The sequence below is a fragment of the Arachis ipaensis genome, chromosome B9 (assembly GCF_059453495.1).
Source record: "Arachis ipaensis isolate K30076 ecotype BB chromosome B9, ASM5945349v1, whole genome shotgun sequence".
Classification (NCBI taxonomy): domain Eukaryota; kingdom Viridiplantae; phylum Streptophyta; class Magnoliopsida; order Fabales; family Fabaceae; genus Arachis; species Arachis ipaensis.
Window position 1 is genome coordinate 9,315,599 of NC_142444.1, and position 19,152 is coordinate 9,334,750.

General features: G+C 34.1%; 2 protein-coding genes and 1 pseudogene across 3 annotated transcripts; all 3 read left to right on the forward strand.

Annotated features, from left to right (window-relative positions):
* Positions 1–2,987: 2,987 nt before the first annotated feature.
* LOC107617177 (toll/interleukin-1 receptor-like protein) lies at positions 2,988–18,674 on the forward strand. The gene is made up of 3 exons (XM_088499954.1): positions 2,988–3,498; positions 17,810–17,882; positions 17,982–18,674. Exons 1-3 carry the CDS (start codon positions 3,038–3,040, stop codon positions 18,138–18,140), a joined length of 693 nt encoding a protein of 230 aa, XP_088356080.1. The 5' UTR covers positions 2,988–3,037; the 3' UTR covers positions 18,141–18,674.
* LOC148543686 (protein FAR1-RELATED SEQUENCE 5-like) lies at positions 6,572–9,994 on the forward strand (annotated as a pseudogene). Its single transcript, XR_015899146.1, has 3 exons — positions 6,572–6,788; positions 7,173–9,106; positions 9,598–9,994. The product of XR_015899146.1 is annotated as a protein FAR1-RELATED SEQUENCE 5-like (transcript).
* LOC148543687 (uncharacterized) lies at positions 9,358–12,896 on the forward strand. The gene is made up of 3 exons (XM_088498116.1): positions 9,358–10,292; positions 10,394–10,477; positions 10,580–12,896. The coding sequence occupies exons 1-3, from the start codon at positions 10,134–10,136 to the stop codon at positions 10,685–10,687; spliced, it is 351 nt and encodes a 116-aa protein (XP_088354242.1). The 5' UTR covers positions 9,358–10,133; the 3' UTR covers positions 10,688–12,896.
* Positions 18,675–19,152: the final 478 nt, after the last annotated feature.

The following is a 19,152-nucleotide window of genomic DNA, read 5'->3' on the forward strand; positions in this document are numbered from 1 at the left end:
ACTGTTTTATAATGAATGGAAAGGGGTTAGATTTTTATGGATTGTTTTTATTGTGTATTATAAATGTAATTAGGATAAATGTAGAAAGAATTTTTTTAAAATTTTGAATTTTGATTTTTAAATTTTTATTTACTTATAAAATTTAAATTATAATAAAGTTGGCTTATGTTGGTTTGTAGAAGAGTTATTTCCCTTTACGTTTTCAAGACCAATGCAAATTATATATTTTAAAAAATTTAAGAAATTCGTTGGGTCGATTCGTTAAAATATTTTTTTGTAAAAATAAATTATTTTTAGTTTAAATTTTTAACTTAATACTTATATTAAATATAAAACAAAACTAAAAAGAATCAATGATCAATATTAGTTAAGATTGTAATTTTTTGTTCAAAAAAAATTTATGGATTGTAACTTTGTAAGTTAGTTATGATAACGATTGATATATAAATGTATTATACTTTATAAATTATGAATTATAAAATGTGAAATACATTTAATGTTAATTTAAAAATTTTAAATTTATTATTTTGAGTTATAATTTACGAAACAGGCTTTTCAAATATGCTTGTGGGTTTGTCAAATTTTAAATGAGTCGAACTCGAACCTAAAAAAAACTTATAAGAAATAACAGGCTTAAACTTAAATCATTTATTTACGATATGAATAACTAGACTTATCAAAGCTAAAAGAGTCCTGTTAGGGAGCCAATTGAGTATTTGTACAATGTGTATAATGTGCTACTTATTTGGCCCAGTATGAGTTAAAAATGAAAATTACCTACGAAATAATAAATTTAAAAACTCTTATCCAGTTATTTCATATCAAATTTCAAATTTCAAATTCTCTAATTTCAAATTTCAATTTTTTAAAAATTTCAATTAGTTATTTCAAAAAAATAACCATATGAAATCCTCCAATACTCTCTTCTTTCTCAACAGGCGGCCACTCCACCTTCGTCAATAATAATCCCATTTCACCGTCGCTACTTGGCTTGCCACACGGCACTCACCTTTAATAAAAATAACCATCCACTTAAGGTTAAAAATAATCATCCGCATATATACTTAATGAATTGAACATCTAACATATTTTAATTATATATAACTAAATTCAATCCAATCAAAATAATCATCTACATAAAAATAAAATAACCATCCGCATACCTACTAAAATGACCATCCTAAATTGACCATTAAAATAGAAGAAGAAGATGAATAAACAGAGGAAACTATTATTGTGGTGAAACATAATTTTGAAGGGTTAGTCATGACAAAAGCGACATTGTTGTGAAACATAGGGCTCAAATCATGAAAGAAGCTAACCATGCTTGGATCCGAAAAAGAAGAAGAGCATAGTGGTATCATCGGTGAGAGCATGGTGGTATCATCGGTGAGAAGAAGCTTTAAGAAAAAGGAGAAAGCGAAGCCTGTTCGAAAGAGAGGCACGAAAATAGCGGCAGCAACGTTAGGCTGAGCGTCGGAGGGCGAGACGCACCAAGTTGACTGGCGGAGGTGAGGACCGTGTCGGTGGGAGGATGCGGCGGCCTCGGTATGACCGACAAAAAATTCAGTGACGCAAGACAAGAACCGGAGAAGATGACGGTAAATTTTAGACGTATATTGGAGGTTACAATAAAATTAGAAATAACTGTATATAATGTGAATGAATTTAAATACTAATATTAATTTTCAAATTTTAAAATTTAAAATTAAATAATTAATTAATAATCTAATTTTTAATTTTAATTTTCTTTTTTTTAATTCATTGTACACATTATACAAATTAATATTAGTTTTCAATGCTTTCTCAGGCTAAAATACAATTCTCGACTTATTTCCATCTCTATCACTCAAAGACCAAATAACATTGCTTAATTGATCTCGTCATAAATTTGAAAACAATAAGTAATACTAGAAACATAATAATTAAGATTATTTTATTTTATTTAATATTTATAATTTTATACGTATAATATTTATAATTATATATATTTTACGTCTAAATTTACACAACTATTTTAATGATAATTAATAAATAGCAAATAAAATACTTTTGCACTATTTGAAAATAAAAAATAATTACCAAGTTGTTAATTTAATTTAATGCATGACATCGCTAGGTGGTTGCTTACCACAATTAATACAACCATACTCCAATCCTGTTCTATATATATATTTTCTCTTCCATAACCATAATATTAATAGTAGCGTGTGCATGGTATGGTGTTGGTCCTCTGATCTAATTTTTGGAAAAAAAAAAAAAAAGAATAAATTAGAGAGAATTTTACATTCACTTTCGTACAACTTTGTCATATCAGTCTTTTCTTATCATTACATGATTATTGTTTAATGTATGTGTAAGTGTGTAAACTGTATAGGGAGGGATAAGGTTTACACGACATCATTGGCTAGGTCTTCGTTTACCAATAGAATTCAAATAGTATCCAATTATTTTTAGTTAATATTAATTAATTTTTTGAATTTTAAATAATAAAATTTAAGTTTAATATTTTAAATTTTTAAAAATAAAAAACTGAAAAAATAATTTTATAATAAAATAATAATTAATACTAAATATTTAAACATTAATTTTTTATATTTTTTATCCCATCATACTCTAATTCTTTTTATAAAAGAGTTTTTTCATTTTTTTATATATTATAATTTTTTGTAAATCATTTTTTGATTTTTTATTAATTAATTTTAACATAAACGTATTTGATTAATATCTAATAAAATATACTAAATATTATATGTACTATCAATTAATATTTTAAATTATTATTTATTGATAAAAATTATTAAAAAATAATTTATTTATAATTTTTAAAAAATTGATTTAATTAATAAAATCTTTCAAAAATAAATTTGAAGAATAATTTATCCCACTAATTTTACCCCAATAAGTTATATATATATATATATATATATATATATATATATATAACTTGCAACCTTCTATAAATAGCATGAAGTTGAGGTGTTTGGCCCTTTACTTGTGCAACAGCAATAATAACTAGCTAGTTGAGAACAAAGATATGTGTTCATCGGCAAAAGAGTACGATGTTTTTCTTAGTTTTAGAGGTGCGGACACACGTAACAACTTCACCATCCATCTCTTCAACGCTCTGAAAAACAAATCAATCAAGACGTACATGGACTGTCTTATTGATGGAGGAGAAGATGTTTGGCCATCACTTGAGAGAGCAATCGAGGACTCACACGTGTCAATCGTGGTTTTCTCTAAAGACTATGCTTCTTCGAAGTGGTGCTTGCGAGAACTGGTGAAGATTCCGCAGTGCAGAAAAGATGTTGGTCAGGTTGTTATACCTGTTTTTTATGGAACAGATCCGTCACAGATAAGGGGTCAGACTGGGAGCTTCGAGCAATCATTTGCGAAACATGTAAGAGGTCTGGGAGACAATGACATCAAAGTCAAAAGATGGAGAGATGCTCTCACTGAAGCTGCCCAAATTTCTGGATGGGACTCCCGAAATCTGTGAGTGTTTTACTGTTCTCTCTTTGTAATTTAATCATTCTTCTTAGTTTATATCCATGTAAATTCATGACTTATTCTAGTAGTTTTTTATTTTTTTTTTCTATTTCATGTTATTTGTATCTTTCTAATTGTTAAAAAATATTATAATCAATTAATTTTTATTAAAATTATTTAATATATTTAAATATTTATTATAAGATATAACGTCTTTATTATTTTAATTTTTTTAGTATATATAAATACTTTTTTATTATATTATATTATTTCAGTATTCAAACACAACTTGGATACATACAAATTTTTTTTCTATTGTTGTTATTTCTTTCCTTATTAATATGGTATAAGAGCTATGGTATTTTCTAAGGAGGATAGGTTGTTTTCTTCTCATGAAATTACCATATTTTTTACGCTTTTTCTTTTTGTCGTTTTTTCTTGTCTTTTGTCATTCCTTTGATATTTTTTTACCTTATCGATTAGTCTATCCTTTCTGTCTTGAGTCTTTCCGAGTCTAATAAATCAAACATCATTGTCATCCGTTACTTACTTTTCCATGGAGAAACCATATATTTTTTGTCACTTTCCGGCAGTTCATCATCCTCTAGCATTTTACCATCTCTTCGTAGTTTACCGCTTTTCGGCAGTTTTCGAGCAGTTCGCCATCCTTTCAGCAGTTTTTTCTGCGATTTCTTTGCGGCATTTTTGTCTGTACTTTCTTGCGGCAGCTTTGTCTGCACTTCCTTGCAACAGCTTTGTCTACGCTTTTTAATAAAACTATGAAAGAATAAGAAAATAAAAGATAAAGAAATTTTATTGTGCATGATATAGAGAACAATACTACCTATTTATACTAGACTGATTATGAATTTTAAAATAGCTCAAACAACCAAATTCTCTAGATAATTCTGTAAGAGAAAGATAAGCATAACAATTTTGTTTTTAGAAGAAAAAGATGAAATGGGAAGGATGATTTAATACGCTCCTGCAAGTTGGTGGATGGAAGATGTTAATAATTCACAACTTGGATAAGTTCTGATGAAATGGTTGAGGAAGACGTGTGCGGCATGGTGACGCAGAGGAAGATGCATGCTGCGGAGCTAGGGCTTCCGACGGCCAAAACAGAGAAGCATATATTGTGCTTGAGGAAGAGAAAGCAAGCAGCGATCTTCAGAGAGCGCATAGAGTGTGGTAAGAGCGATCTTCAGAAAGCGTGTAGAGCGCGGTAAGAGGAATCTTTAGAGGGCGCGTAGAGCGCGATAAGAGTGATCTTCAGAGGGCGCGTAGAGCGTAATAAAAGTGCAAACGGATGGAAGGAAGCGCAGACAGAACTGCCAAAAGGAAGCGGCGCGTGGCGACGAATTGCAGCTCCAACAGCGATAATTTTTGGTTCATTATACTCGAAAGGATAAGATGAAAAGAGTGAATTATTTGGTGAGATGAAAAAGATATCAAGTAAGCAACAAGAACAAAATTATTTTTCTCAGAAAAAAGTATGGTGATTTCTCACCGAAAAGATGATAGCATATATGTATGTCCTCCTCAAGGAGAATACCATGACTCTGATACCATAATAAAACTATGAAAGAATAAGAAAAAAAAAGATGAAGACTTTTATTGTATATGATATAAAGAACAATGCTAACTGTTTTATACTAAACTGATTATGGATTTTAAAATAACTAAAACAACTGAATTCTTTAGATAATTCTATTAGAGAAAGATAAACATAACAAACTTAAAAATAGATAAGCATAACAAATTTTGTTTCTAGAAGAAAATGGATAACATGGGAAGGATGCATGGTTTAATACTTTTCTTGCGGTAGTTTTGTCTGCACTTCCTTTTGGCAGCTTTGTCTGTGCTTTTCTTGCGGCAGTTCGTCTGCGCTTTCTTTGCAGCGGTTCCATGCTTTCTTGCAGTAGTTCAATCTGCACTCTTTTGTGGTAGTTCCGTCTGTGTTTTTTTGTGGCAGTTCCGTCTACGCTTCCTTCCGACAGTTCTGTCTGCACTCGTTCTATCAATTTATGTAGTTCTTTTCTTTATTTCATTGTTTTAAATAAGTTTCAAACTCAATTTATCTCTTAAGTTTAAGGAGGGATGTTAGAATATATTAAGATCAATTAGTTTTCATTAGAATTATTTACCATATCTGAATATTTATTATAGGATATTACGTCTTTGTTATTTCAATTCTCTTATCACTTATAAATATCTTTTTATATTATGTCATTCCATACAACTTGAATACACACAAATTTTTTTTCTATTACTCTCTCTATCCTTTCTAACACTAATATTTTATTTTTAAAATTATAAATAAAGGATTATGATTATATAAATCAAATAAATTTTAAATAATATTACAAAAAGTTTGTTAGATTAAATTATACATCAGTGGAATGTTAGAATTCATCAATTATATCAATGAGAAATTCATCATCTTTAGAGATATAATATAAGTCTACAAAATTTACATCTAGTATAAATGAGTTCTCTCCTGATTTATTATAATTAGATTGTATAATTATTTTTTAGTCATCAATTCTCATTTGATATAAATTTAAAAGCCTAATAATCTTTATAAATATGAGACAATATTTATTCTTTAAATTAGCTTTTGAAACAGGTTAGACTTATTAAATTTTTAATATTAGTATCATTCTAAAATCATAAGAAAAGTAGACGATGATTTCTTCCAAACCCAAGCCAATTTTAAGGGTAATTTACCCTTGCTTAGATGTCATCATCACAGCCATTAATCAAAAAAAGTTTTCAAAGCTTCATTTAATTGAATCATTGGTTACAGTAAAAGCTTTTAATGAACCTATAACATAAACATACTACATTAGCTAATGTATATACATACTGTATAATGTATTGGGGAACATTTGCAATTATAATTTCTAATCTCTAATTTTTTTTAAATACCCTCCATCTCTTCTTGAAATTGAACATGCATGTCTGTGAAATAGGAAAATGAATTGCATCCATAGTACCCACTACCCAACCCTGTTTCATTTTTTCGCCTTCGTTGTATGTTATACCACAGATTAATCAACCCAGCATCCATTTAGCAAGCATGATCTCCTTCAAGTAACAGGAGCCAGAACTGGTACTCTGGTTCCGTCGGCTAGGCATCGACGTCAATTGAGGAGAGGGCGAATGCTAACCTGATGTGGCTCCAGTAGAGAAATTTGTAGCTGAACTTCTGCTTGTGACGAAACTGTGGTTGGTGGAAGCTGGTTTACCATCCCCATTTTTCAGCTGCCTTCTAATTTGGTACGGCGAATTAGGTAAGGTCACTTCTCTCTGGGAGTTTATTTTTTATCCGTTCAAGTTCAACCTTTGGTTGTCATCAAGGTATGTCCGATTAAGTTTTTGTGTTAATCCAGATTAGTTTAATTTTGATGATAGTCTATGCCTTTTCCATGGTTCTCTGTTTAGGGTGTTGGGTTGCTATTCTGGAATTTGGAAATTAAGTAAAATTATCCAGTTCTATGCTGTGGCTAGGTTTGGGGCATTGAAATTAAAACGTTATACTGGGGTCGTAAACAATTGGGTTAGTTTAGTTGGGTTTGGTTCGGGTAATTTTACATGCAGCTTAGGTTAGCTTCCTGTAGTTGCTACCATTGGTTCTGTTTATTCACATTTTTTGTCACCCGCTTGGATTTTGGCAGGGGTAAAATTATGTCCAGAAATGAGGATGATGTTAAGAATGATTCTGATAATGATTTGGGTGATGATTTCGATTATCAACCAAATGCAGAAGATGATGTTGAAGACGATTATGTGGATTCGCTGGATTCTACTAGCAAGAGTGAACAAGATTGTGGTGTAAAAAGAATAGCAGATTTAATGGTGGACGATATTTGGAACCTGGAGTTTAGGATAGAGGATGAGGCTTGCCAATTTTATAACGCTTATGCTTGTTGGCATGGATTTGTAATGAGGAAGGACGACGTAGTTAGGGATAATCAAGTTATAATCATTAGCAGGCAACTTGTTTGCAATAAGGAGGGCTGGAAGAATATGAGGTATCTTGATTTGGATGATAGATCAAGGGAGGTAAGGTCACTAACGCGAACCAAGTGTCCAGCTCGGCTTAGGGTAAAGCTTGACTACGGCTGCGGTAGATGGAAGGTATCATGGTTTGTGGAATCTCACAACCACGATCTGACGGCCCCCAATTTGCGCATCTGGTTCCGGCCAATCGTCGTCTCACTATTACTGATAAAGTCCAAGTAGAAAATCTTCATAATTTTGGTGTCAAGACGTGCCATATTATGGGATATATTGCGTTCCAGAAGGGTGGATATCATCATGCTGGCTTCACACACAAATATTTGTACAACCATATTGATCGTTATCGTCGGTCAAAAGTAAAAAACGGGGATGCCAATGCGGCAATAAACTATTTGATTGGCAAGTCAAACAACGATCCGCTGTTCTTTGGGAAGTATACGTTCACTAGTGACAAAAAGCTCGAGCATAAATTTTGGGCAGATGGCCAGTCAATTGTTGACTATCACTGCTTTGGAGATATTGTTGCCTTTGATTCAACGTACAAGAAGAATAAATACAACAAACCTTTGGTTATTTTCTCCGGATGCAATCATCATGGGAAGACTGTTATCTTCGGCTTCGACCTACTATCCGACGAAACCACAGAGACGTATAAGTGGTTGTTGGAAACGTTTGTTGAAGCTATGGGTGGGAAAAGTTCTAAAGCAGTAATAACTGAAGGAGACCTTGCCATGCGAGATGCAATCAAGAATGTTCTTCCTGATGCGACCCATCGGTTATGCGGATGGCATCTTCAGAAAAATGCATGTGAAAATATAAAGAATCCTAATTTCCTACGCGATTTTAAGGGTCTTATATACGACAACAACGACCACAGAGACTTTGATCGGAGATGGGCAGCCATTTTGGATAAGCACAACCTTGTTGGGAGTACCTGGATGGAAAAGACGTACGAAACTCGTGCGATGTGGTCCCATTGTTTCCTGCGGGATAAGTTTTTCGGTTACATAAGGACGACGTCACAGTGTGAAGGTATAAATTCTCTCATCAGATTTTATGTTAATCGCAAGAACACCCTCATTGACTTCATGCATAACCTGGATAGGGCCTTAAAAGAGTATAGAAACAATGAATTAATAGCTGACTTTAAGTCTCAGTGCTCTGAGTCAGTGATGATTACCTCGTTGAAGGTATATGAAAGATCTGCATCATGTTATTTTACTCGAAACATTTTCAAGGAAATTCGTAATGAGATTCAGAGGGCAGGGGCTTTGAATATCAAGGTACTAAGCACAACCTTGGACAAGGTAGAGTTCAGTGTGACTGCTCTCGGAGACCCAGCCAAAGATCAACGGGTGGAAGTCGATAGAAGTATGAATCTGTTCTCGTGCTTGTGCAAGCTATTTGAATCACGTGGTATTCCCTGTAGTCATGTTTTCTGTGCCATGAAGTTCGAAAACATCCTTGAGTTTCCAGATTCATTTAGGGGTGTCTGCGGATCGGATCGGATCGGATATGGCCAAAATTCCGATCCGATTCGCACTACAATCATCGGATCGGATCGGATCCAATATCCGCAGTTTTTAAGGTTGGATCCGATCCGATCCGATCCACACATTTGCGGATCGGATCGGATATCGGATATCGGATATATCCGCAAAACACAAAAATATTTTTAAAAGCTTATTTTTATTAAAAAAATATCAATAAAATTTATTTTTTCTATTCTTTTAAATATGTTTACTCTTAAAATAATATAAAACATACTTTTCTTGAATAATAAATTAAAATAATTTAACATATATGATAATTATTAGTTAAAATAAAACATAAAAAGAATATTTTACTTATTTATTTCTTTATTTTTGCGGATACGCGGATATGCGGATCGGATATGCGGATACCAACATAAAATCCGCAATCCGATCCGATTAGTGTGTGGATCCGATCCGATCGGATCCGAAAGCCTTGCGGATCGGATCTATATCCGCAATTTTCGGATCGGATTCGGATAAACACCGCGGATATGCGGATCGGATCCGATCCATGGACACCCCTAGATTCATTGATCTACAAAAGGTGGACAAAGAATGCAAAGAACGAATTTATTAGCACAGAAATGCCTGTGAATGATGATGTCGAAAGGGTCTTAAAGTTTCGAGTTGGTGCATTGGCATCGAATTGCAACAAGCTGTGTGATATTGCTTGCAAGGACCTTGCAGAATTTGACGAAGTCCAGTCTGAACTTGTGAAGTTAGTTATCCGCTTGCAGTCACGCAAACAAGGCAAGTCAACTCCTAATGTTAACGAGGAAGGCATCAACGATCCCTTTGTTGTCAAAAGCAAAGGAGCCCCTTGCAAGAGGTCTTCTTGGAAGAAGAAGAGAGCATGCTCTAATTGCCATAAGTACGGTCATTACTACAAGCGCTGTCCAGATCTGATGCAGCATAGTGTGCAAGGTAACCCTTGCGAGTGATCAGATGGCAATGCATCAGCCAAGGACTCAGGTTTTAGTCCAGAAAGGTTTGCTAATTCTTCGAGGTCGTTTTCAGTTAAGTCCGAAGACCATTTAGGACATAAGACCAAGGTACGATTTGTTTATTCTAACTAAGCTGATGCTGGGGAAATCTTCTTCGGTGGGTGTCCCTTTCAAAAGCATTAAACGATGTGAATGTATTCCTCTGTTTGCGCAACCTTTTAAAAAGGGTGGATCAAGGAAATTGACGGCGACGGGTATGAGGAATCGGAAGGGTAACAACAACACATTTGATGAGGTAATTTTTGTGAATCTAAACCTCTAATTTCTGTCACTTGAACTGGGTAAATTAATGAAGATCTCCTTCTTCTTGTTTAAAAAAAAACATATATAAAACAGCGGAACCTCCATGAAAGTAGTGAATCCATTGACATCGTCTCCATGAATGGATTTTTCAACAAAAACTTCTACTCCTTAAAACAGGTGCGTTGCGTTAAACTCCTTTTAACCACTTTGCGATGAATGACCATTATGCTTTTATGCATGATTATGGTTTGTATTTCGCGATAATGATGTCATCACCAGGTGAAGGACTCACAGCAGGACAAAGGACACTCATTCACAAACTATGAATGTGATAATGATGTCATGGATGAAAAATGTGACACACCACATGTGCAAAACGATGTCTGAGATCTGTTACCGTCGTCAATGCCATGTGGAAACAAACAAGGATCGTACATGGCATTGTTCACGTCGATGCATAAGATACGTTGACCAATTGGAAGATTTAGTCTTCAGAATTTAGTGCAATGCAAATATTTGGTTTTATAAGCATGATTTATCCTAATTAACTAACCGCAATGTATTTGCCATTGGTTGGTATTGAGGAGTTTTAATTTGTAGTAATTTAAGTTAACTGTGAACGGAGCACGGTGTACCAGACAACAGTGTATTATGTCCATTAGGATGAAAATTATGTTCAATAATATGTATGTGTTTTGCTTACATTGCTGTATTTTAGTTGCAGTTAATTGTGGTTGTATTTGGGTTAAGGAGTTCGTACCATTGTGATTATGCAATACAGTGGATCAATTAGAATTGTGTTAATGGATTTTTTTCCTACTTAGTGCATTTGATTTACCAATCAAATGATTAGATTGAATAGTTAACTTCGTAGTCTCGAGGGTTGAATTGTTCGTTGATGGTTATCTGGTACTTCAAACAGTGTAAATCTCTTTTGTTAGTTTGAGGGTGTAAATCTCTTTTGTTATTTTGACTTTCCAATCGTGATCCCAAATTTTTTGGAAAAGATTTGTCGCCCTGTGTATGAAAGCAGTTTCAAATTCTAGCGAGTATTTCTTATTTCGTTTTAGCTGATTAGTTATGTGTCATGAATCTGTTATATTAGGCAAAAATATAAACATAAACACATTTATATTTGATCATATCATAGTTTCAAGTATTAAGAACAAATCCAGTTTGAAGATGTTGATCTTAGATACTGACAGAATTTTTTCTACATATACCGTAAAACTAGTTACAATTTATGTGAAGCCAATAGATCAACTGAAACCCAAGGGACATTTCCTTTAACATTAGCCAATCTTTCTCTCTTTTCAGCTATTTGACTACATCATGACTTTGAGTCATGCAGTACTTCCTGGGATTTCTGGTTGATCGTTTCCATGATGTGTTCATCTGGCATCCGTAACATTATAGAGTATTATTACCTGATATTAAAAATTAAAAAAATCATTGTAACAAAAGTATATTGTAAACACAGTTCACGAAAGCAAGACTGCAAGTTTATAATTACATGAGTCATCCAGCCATTTGAACATGCAACTCATCCATGTCGTCACCCAAAACCCACAATCGCCTCTTGCAAAAAAAATAAAAGTTGTTATAATTTATGTTAAGCATATGAAGCTCGTTAAGCAATTATAGAAGCAACAAATATAGTGAATTAACAAGGACACTACAACAACAAGCTCTTTCATGTATCCGTAAGTGTTATTAATTGTTTCAGTCGATTTTGCCCACTTCATTCTTTCTTATTGTATTCTCTTATAAAGAAAATGGAAAGGGCTATCAAAACCGATGGCTTTGGAGGTTCTAGCTGGGGATGGAATGAATGTAAAATGGAGCAAGAAAGAAGATGATAGTATTTGGTTGAATACACTCCGAAACGGAGTTTTAGAGTTATTAGAATTAAAGCATGTGTACTTTGTGATTCTTAAATACAAAGAAGAATCTAAATTTAAGTTCATGGTGATCCGTTTGAGTGCTTCGGAGATTGAATACTCAAGTTTGAGAAGTTTCCGTAATGCTCACCCCATATGAATCGGAAAATTATTTCCCACATGGTGATGATCGTCACCATGGAAATTTGTCAACCTCGAATATTCAATCTCCGATTCACTCGAACGCCTCACTAGAATCCTAAATTTAGATTCACCTTTATATTCAAAAACCACGAAATACCCAAGCTTTAATTCTAATAACTACACAACTCTGTACCAGCATTCACACACCCAAACACTACCATCTCCCTCCTTCCCCCATTTTACGTTTATCCCATACACGACGATTGAAAATTCCTTTGTCTAAAAAGCTTTTTATCGATTTTGAAACCCCGACAATTATTTATTTGGATATCAACTATATACAAAAAATTTATTATTCCGATACTAACCAATTTGTGAGAAGGTGTTGCAGCATCAACTAAGGATGCCCGTCAACAACATCAGATAAGCTCCTGTGTGTTATCTTGGTTTCAGTCAATATCAATCTAACATACAGAATGGGTACTTCCAACTCCGGCTCCTCCTCGTGAGCGGAGTTGAGAATGTGTTAGAATAATTTTCAACTTTTTCCCGTGTAAATTACTATTCAGCTACTAGCTGTATAACAAATACGTCAGGAGCAGCATTTGTGATGTATGATGCATTTCGGTTCTTACTGAAAACGATAATATTTTCTCAAGAGAATACTTTTGCATTATAGGTTTGGGAATTTTTTTCCTGCTCAGTTGCTAAAATGTAATTTGTAACAAAGGTTATAGACAACTTTTAAATTCTATATCGTTGGAGCTACCAACCGGAGATAAAATAAAAGCGAAATGGAGCATGAAAGAAGATAACAGTGTTTGGTTGAATGAAGGTTGGCACAGAATTCATGAGTTGCAAGGATTAAAGCATCAATATTTTGTGGTTTTTAAGCATAACAGTTAATACAAATTCAAATTCATGGTGATTCGTACGAGTACCTCAGAGATTGATTATTCAAGTTTGAGAAATTTTCATAATGATCACCACCGTCCGAATTGGAAAATCATTTCCCACACAGCGGTGATCTTCATGGAAAGTTCTCAAACTCGAAATATCAATCTCTGATTCACCCGAATGGATCACAATGAATTTAAACTAGGATTTACCGTTACACGTACATACTACAAAATACCCATACTTTAATCCCTATAACTTGAGAACTCTGTACCAAACCTACATTCAAACAAACGGTAACATCTACTTTCTTGCTCTCTTTTGCGTTTATTTCATTCCCGATAGGTAACCCCAATGATATCGAACTTAATTGTATGTTCCACTATTTAGGAAAAAAATTTTCATGCTTTTTATTGTAGACGACAACACCCAGTACATTAATCTTTCAAATGACCCAAAAGAAAAAACAACAAAAGCCCTATTATTTGGTTTTCTCCAGACAAAATTTTAACATCTTATTTTCTAATGGCATACACAAAGCTAAGTATAATAGTACGTACAGATTCAGCAGGAGTGGGTGGAAGGAATACAACTCCGCGCACTGGTAACAGAATGCTAATTTATCTAACCCTATTGTTCACATGCACCTTATCCGTAGGTGTTTCCGGACAGCCGGTGGCCTGATCTTTGACCTAAGTACCAACCTAATTGCACAATCAATGAAGCAAAAAATCACAACGACAAACACCGTGTTTCAACTCAACATTTCACATATTCACATACCTAAAACGTGTAAGTTATGGCGGACACATTAGGAGGAACAACCGATCGTGTGCTAGGCAAAAAAGGGATCCACCAAACTGGCACTAATCCTGTTGCGTTTGGGTATTAGGGTTTTCATCAATTTTTTTCCCGGTGGCCAAAACCTTCTTCGTCGTGTTACCCTGGTTTCAACCGCTGTCCATCTGAATTCAAAATGAATAAAAAAATAAATCAAACACGAAACATACAATTCCTTATGATGAATAATGTACAAAGTCACACATCTTAATCTAAGAGGATACGAATGAGTACTTACGATGAAGAGACGTATTTGAACGCTCGAAAGGTACTCACCACCACTAACATGATAGGGCAGACGACTTAGGATGATGATCTAAAAATATGAGGCGAGCGACTTTGTTGATGATAATGGATCTGCCTCTGATGAAATATGGTTAGGGTTTCCTTCAAACATATCTGGTGTCTGCAGCCTTCTCGAGTCACCCTTTTTATTTAACATTTACTGAGCTAAGAAAACAAAAAAACCTGCACCACATCATACATTCAACCCTGAAGATATATAAGCCCAAATACAATAAAGTACCCAAACCTTGAGTCATTAATAAAAAAATAAATTAAGAAATACTTGCGGTTCGGTTTTATTTCTTATTGATTGGGCTGGGTTATATTTTTAACCTATGTGCAAATACATAAAAAAAATTCTCATGTAACCAAACTCCAAAAAAATAAGAAAAATATTTCTCTAACGAAGCCTGGTTGTTCCCCTAAGGAATAAAGCTATTCTGCCATAGTTTCTTAAAAAAGAGAAAAATTCCCAGTAACTTAAAATTTTAATGCCAATTATAACCATAGGAAAACCTTCATCACTGGTGGCTGCGACGCCGATTAAGTATTCCATGGCTGGTGTAATAGCCAAATTTGTTTTCAAATACATGACATACCAAAATTAACTTAACAACAAGCAACAAAAAGAGACATGAGTTTCATACTTCCTAAAACTATGCTGACAGTTTTAGCATCATACATGGACATATATGTCAAACACAGGTGCATAATGCCTTATGCTCCTCTTCCTGAGGCATCCTATCTGCAACGAACCTGGATGATTGTGATCGGATCAGTGGATATGACCTCGAAGATCCCCACACCACCTGGCTTGAAGTTTCACAAAGAAGCAAAATTTTTCCATCTTCCAGAAATAACGCTGAAGCTACCGTCTCTTTTTCCACTGTACCTTGTGTATGTAGCTTCAACCTCTATGTGGCCGTGTGTAAGAAGGATAGGGTGCCTCTGAGAAGTGAAGTGACTAAGATGCGGGAGATTGGGCTGATGTTAACACAAGATAATTTAGTAAGTATCAGTTCGTGTAATGCAACTTCAGGAAACAATATTTTAAACAATAGGTTGCAAGAAGTATATGCTTACCAACAATCGAGACGACATCATGCGAGCAGTGAGTTCAATCACAAAAAAGGGCCACTTGGTAGATACCTTAGCGGCAACGGCTTTAGCCCTGGCTAAAGGAGGGTTGTTGATACACTTTGCAGATTGGAAGATATCATTCCTTTCATATGGCGGATCTTCCGGATGACAGAGTTGGTATGAATTCTCAATGCCACCAAAATTGAAAATCCGGACTTGGAAATTAGAGTTTCCTTTGTGCTTGAAATAGAGCATGAAGTCCAGATTGATTTGGTACCTCTTGTAGAACTCCTGCCAGCCATGCGTCAAGGCAATTTTTCCATTTTGAGTTGGTGACCAAAATCACCGAAAACGGTCGTTCCTTCCATCAGGGACAACCAGGTCCAAAAACAGGGTACGATTTGGGAGCTCATCCGGAGTTATCGGTATCGACTATTACACAGAAGTCAAGTTCGGTCAAAACATCGATAGCATCATATAATGTTTGAAATCGAAAGTTTGTAATTAAGGGAGGTGATTTACCAGTTTGAACATTGATGGCCTTATTACTGGCTTTAAATACTTCAATTTGTAGTTCTGCATGCTACCCTGATCGATAGTTTCCTATCTCTTACCCTTGTCCTTAGAAGACGTCATCTATGGCAACTGCAAAACAGAGTTCAGGGCGACACTCGAATCAAATCAGAGTTCATGAAAAAAACCACATACAAGTGAAACTTATGATTTAAAATCTATAGACATGCATCTTTTTGTTATTGGGAAAAAAGTGGTTGAATTTTTTCACAAATAGTGCAACTTCCGTTTCATGAAATAGGTAAATGTCGTGAACTGTTGAATCATTAACAGAACAACCATAAGCAAACCTAAATACGAAAATTCCTTTGGAGATGAACAAATGTGAAACCCAAATCGTTCATTGGTTTCTTTCATGAATCTTAAGTTGTTTTTCTTGATTTTACTATCATTAAATTTTTATTAGATGGACATTGCGTGAAGATGATGATAACTACTGATCGCTATCAGGAAATGAGTTAGCATAGAGGTATACCTTCGTCAGCGTTTTCGCGGGATTGAAGCTCTTGGAGTCGATTTTCAGCTGCAAGGTGTGTTGGTTATGGTTACAAGGAGGAGTTTCTTTTGAAAGAAGATGGATACTGAAGTCGGCTACTTAGGTAGCAAGCCTTTGAGTTTTAAAAAAATTGAAATTTGAAATTAAATTTTAAAACGTGGTGTTTTTTATTTGTACTCTTCAACAATTAACATCATCCGTTCTATCCCAATCCTAACTCCCTGTAAATCCCGCTTCATCAATGCTTATACATTATAAAAACGTCAAAAAAATTTAATTTCCTTGAAAAATTAAATTCTTTAATGTTTGTTATTAACCAAATTAATGCTAGAAAACAATATTCCCAAATGAAACACATCTTTATGACTTAAATTAAAATTTTGAATTCATTTGATTACTGGGTTTCTTGATATATAACTAGTATAAAGAATATAACAAATAAATTACTTTGCGATTCAATTTTGTTTTAAAAATAAATAATTTATAAAATTTATTTCATAAACAATGTATAAATGCATTAGAAAAATTCAGTGTTTAGGATAACAATTTTCAAAATAATTGAGATTTATTAAAATATTCCAATCTTCTTTGTGTAGGTCCTTTTTAATGTAACACTGTCACACATAAAACAACTAATGACACCAATTTTAAATGTAACAGAAAAATTCGACTAAAAAAATGTTTATCATGTACTCCTGTAAATACTTTTTTGCTACTACATTTCATTATTCATCTGATCTGATGTTGTATTCATTACCTATGCATATTTTTCCTTTTATAAACGAAACATTCCTAAAAAATATTGATAATCAATTAAAGGGGACTATAATCCATTTACGTTTTCCAAAAAATAGGATAACCAAAGAATTTCCTAATAATATCTCCTCTACTTCCAATACCACCGATTCGACGTTTTGGATTAATTCTCATTAAAAGTTTCATAAATTCTCAACTAACAGAACAAAAAAGAAAAAAAAACAAGTAACACCCATTAATCAATCTACTATACACCTTCCTCTGCATCACTCCCGTGGCCTATCCCTCGACTAACAACCGCATCCAGCTTCGGCATGATCAAACAACCATAGAACCTGCATTCTGCTAAGCATCTCCTTCTTCTATCACCTTTGATCTCGACGATGCTGTATCTGTAAAACATTAAACGGGGCACAGTTACAAATCTGAATGCATAATGAGTTCAAGTTTGTGTGCGACAGTAAATAATGAGTCACGTATGCATAGGTTATAAATCAATTCTTTTTTAGCTTTCAATCTCGTGTAGTTCATTAGTTTTTGTTTCTTCCTGTTGGTTAGGTATGTTAATACATTGAGGAACATACAACAATCATACAACCAGTATTATGTCTTTGGCCTTTTCACAATAGATGTAAGTTAATGCACAATTGTTCCTTGGTTCATTGATATGCTTCTATTCAAATAACTTTCGAACATTAACGTGTCATGGTTTTGTGTTGTTTTACCACAGGATGATATCGAATTCCCACCTCATATCGTGTGTCTATTCAACTGGTACACTACCACGGATATTTATTTAATAGACACTCAAGACAATTACCTCCATATGACGCCCAGGAGAGACGGTGACAGGTTCTGGATTAAGGCAGCTGACTTAGGGAGGATATGATGCATGTATAGATGATCTTCTTTGCTTAGTGTGGAACTGAGGTATGTTGCTTAGGGTGTCTTCTACATGATTATGAGGGACATTAATCGAAAAGAGGAACCTCCATGTGTCGTTGACGAACTCTATGCCTCCAAGGTGTTGCCCGAACATATCATACGTAGCCTAGCGTCGCGGTGCGGAGCATACTTCAACAAAGAAGCCCAACTAAGAGTATTCCAATTGTTATGCCTAAATTTTTGAACTTTACTACAGTGTGAAATAGCGGCAACAAGGTGGGGGCTGACGCAGGTCCTAGTAAGCGGCAGCGACCCACTACCTCCCCTGACTCGTCCGTCAACCAGGGATCATCCTAGCAGACACCTTCAGATCTTTAAAAGTTCCTACGTAATGTAATTATGGTTTAATGTTTTTATGAATGTATTTTATTTAGTTTATGATGTGCTTTGAGAAACATTTGGTGAATGTTTGTATTAATTTGAACACATTAACGACACAAGTTAAATTGTAACCCTTATAAATGTTGGGTTTATTTCATTTCTTCATCTACTTATGTGTTAATTGGAATGGCCTGCCGGTTTAGGGTATAAAAAAAAGAAAGGAAAACTAGTAGATTGATAAAATATTGAATTCCGAACAGGTACATTGTCACTGGCCCGTTTAGTTTTAAATTTGATATTTTGGGCATACTGTGTAAAGTTAGACATTGACGAAACTTTTTTTGGAGCCCTTGAAAAAAATAAAAACAAAAATAAAAAACAAGCACAAACACCATCCTGAATTCTTAATGTCAAACTAAAAAGGTGCTATTCAATGTGTATAGTTCCAAAAAAAAAAAAACTGGTATGTCCCCTAAATTTCTCCCAACAACTTCAACTACATCATAGTCTCTTTATAAAAGACTTCAAACTACATGAACTTAATAACTGGTCACTTGTTCGTTATATTTGAATTTAATCTTCATGACCGCAAACAACAAAAAAACCAAATTGTTTCGAGTTTACGACAAAACCAG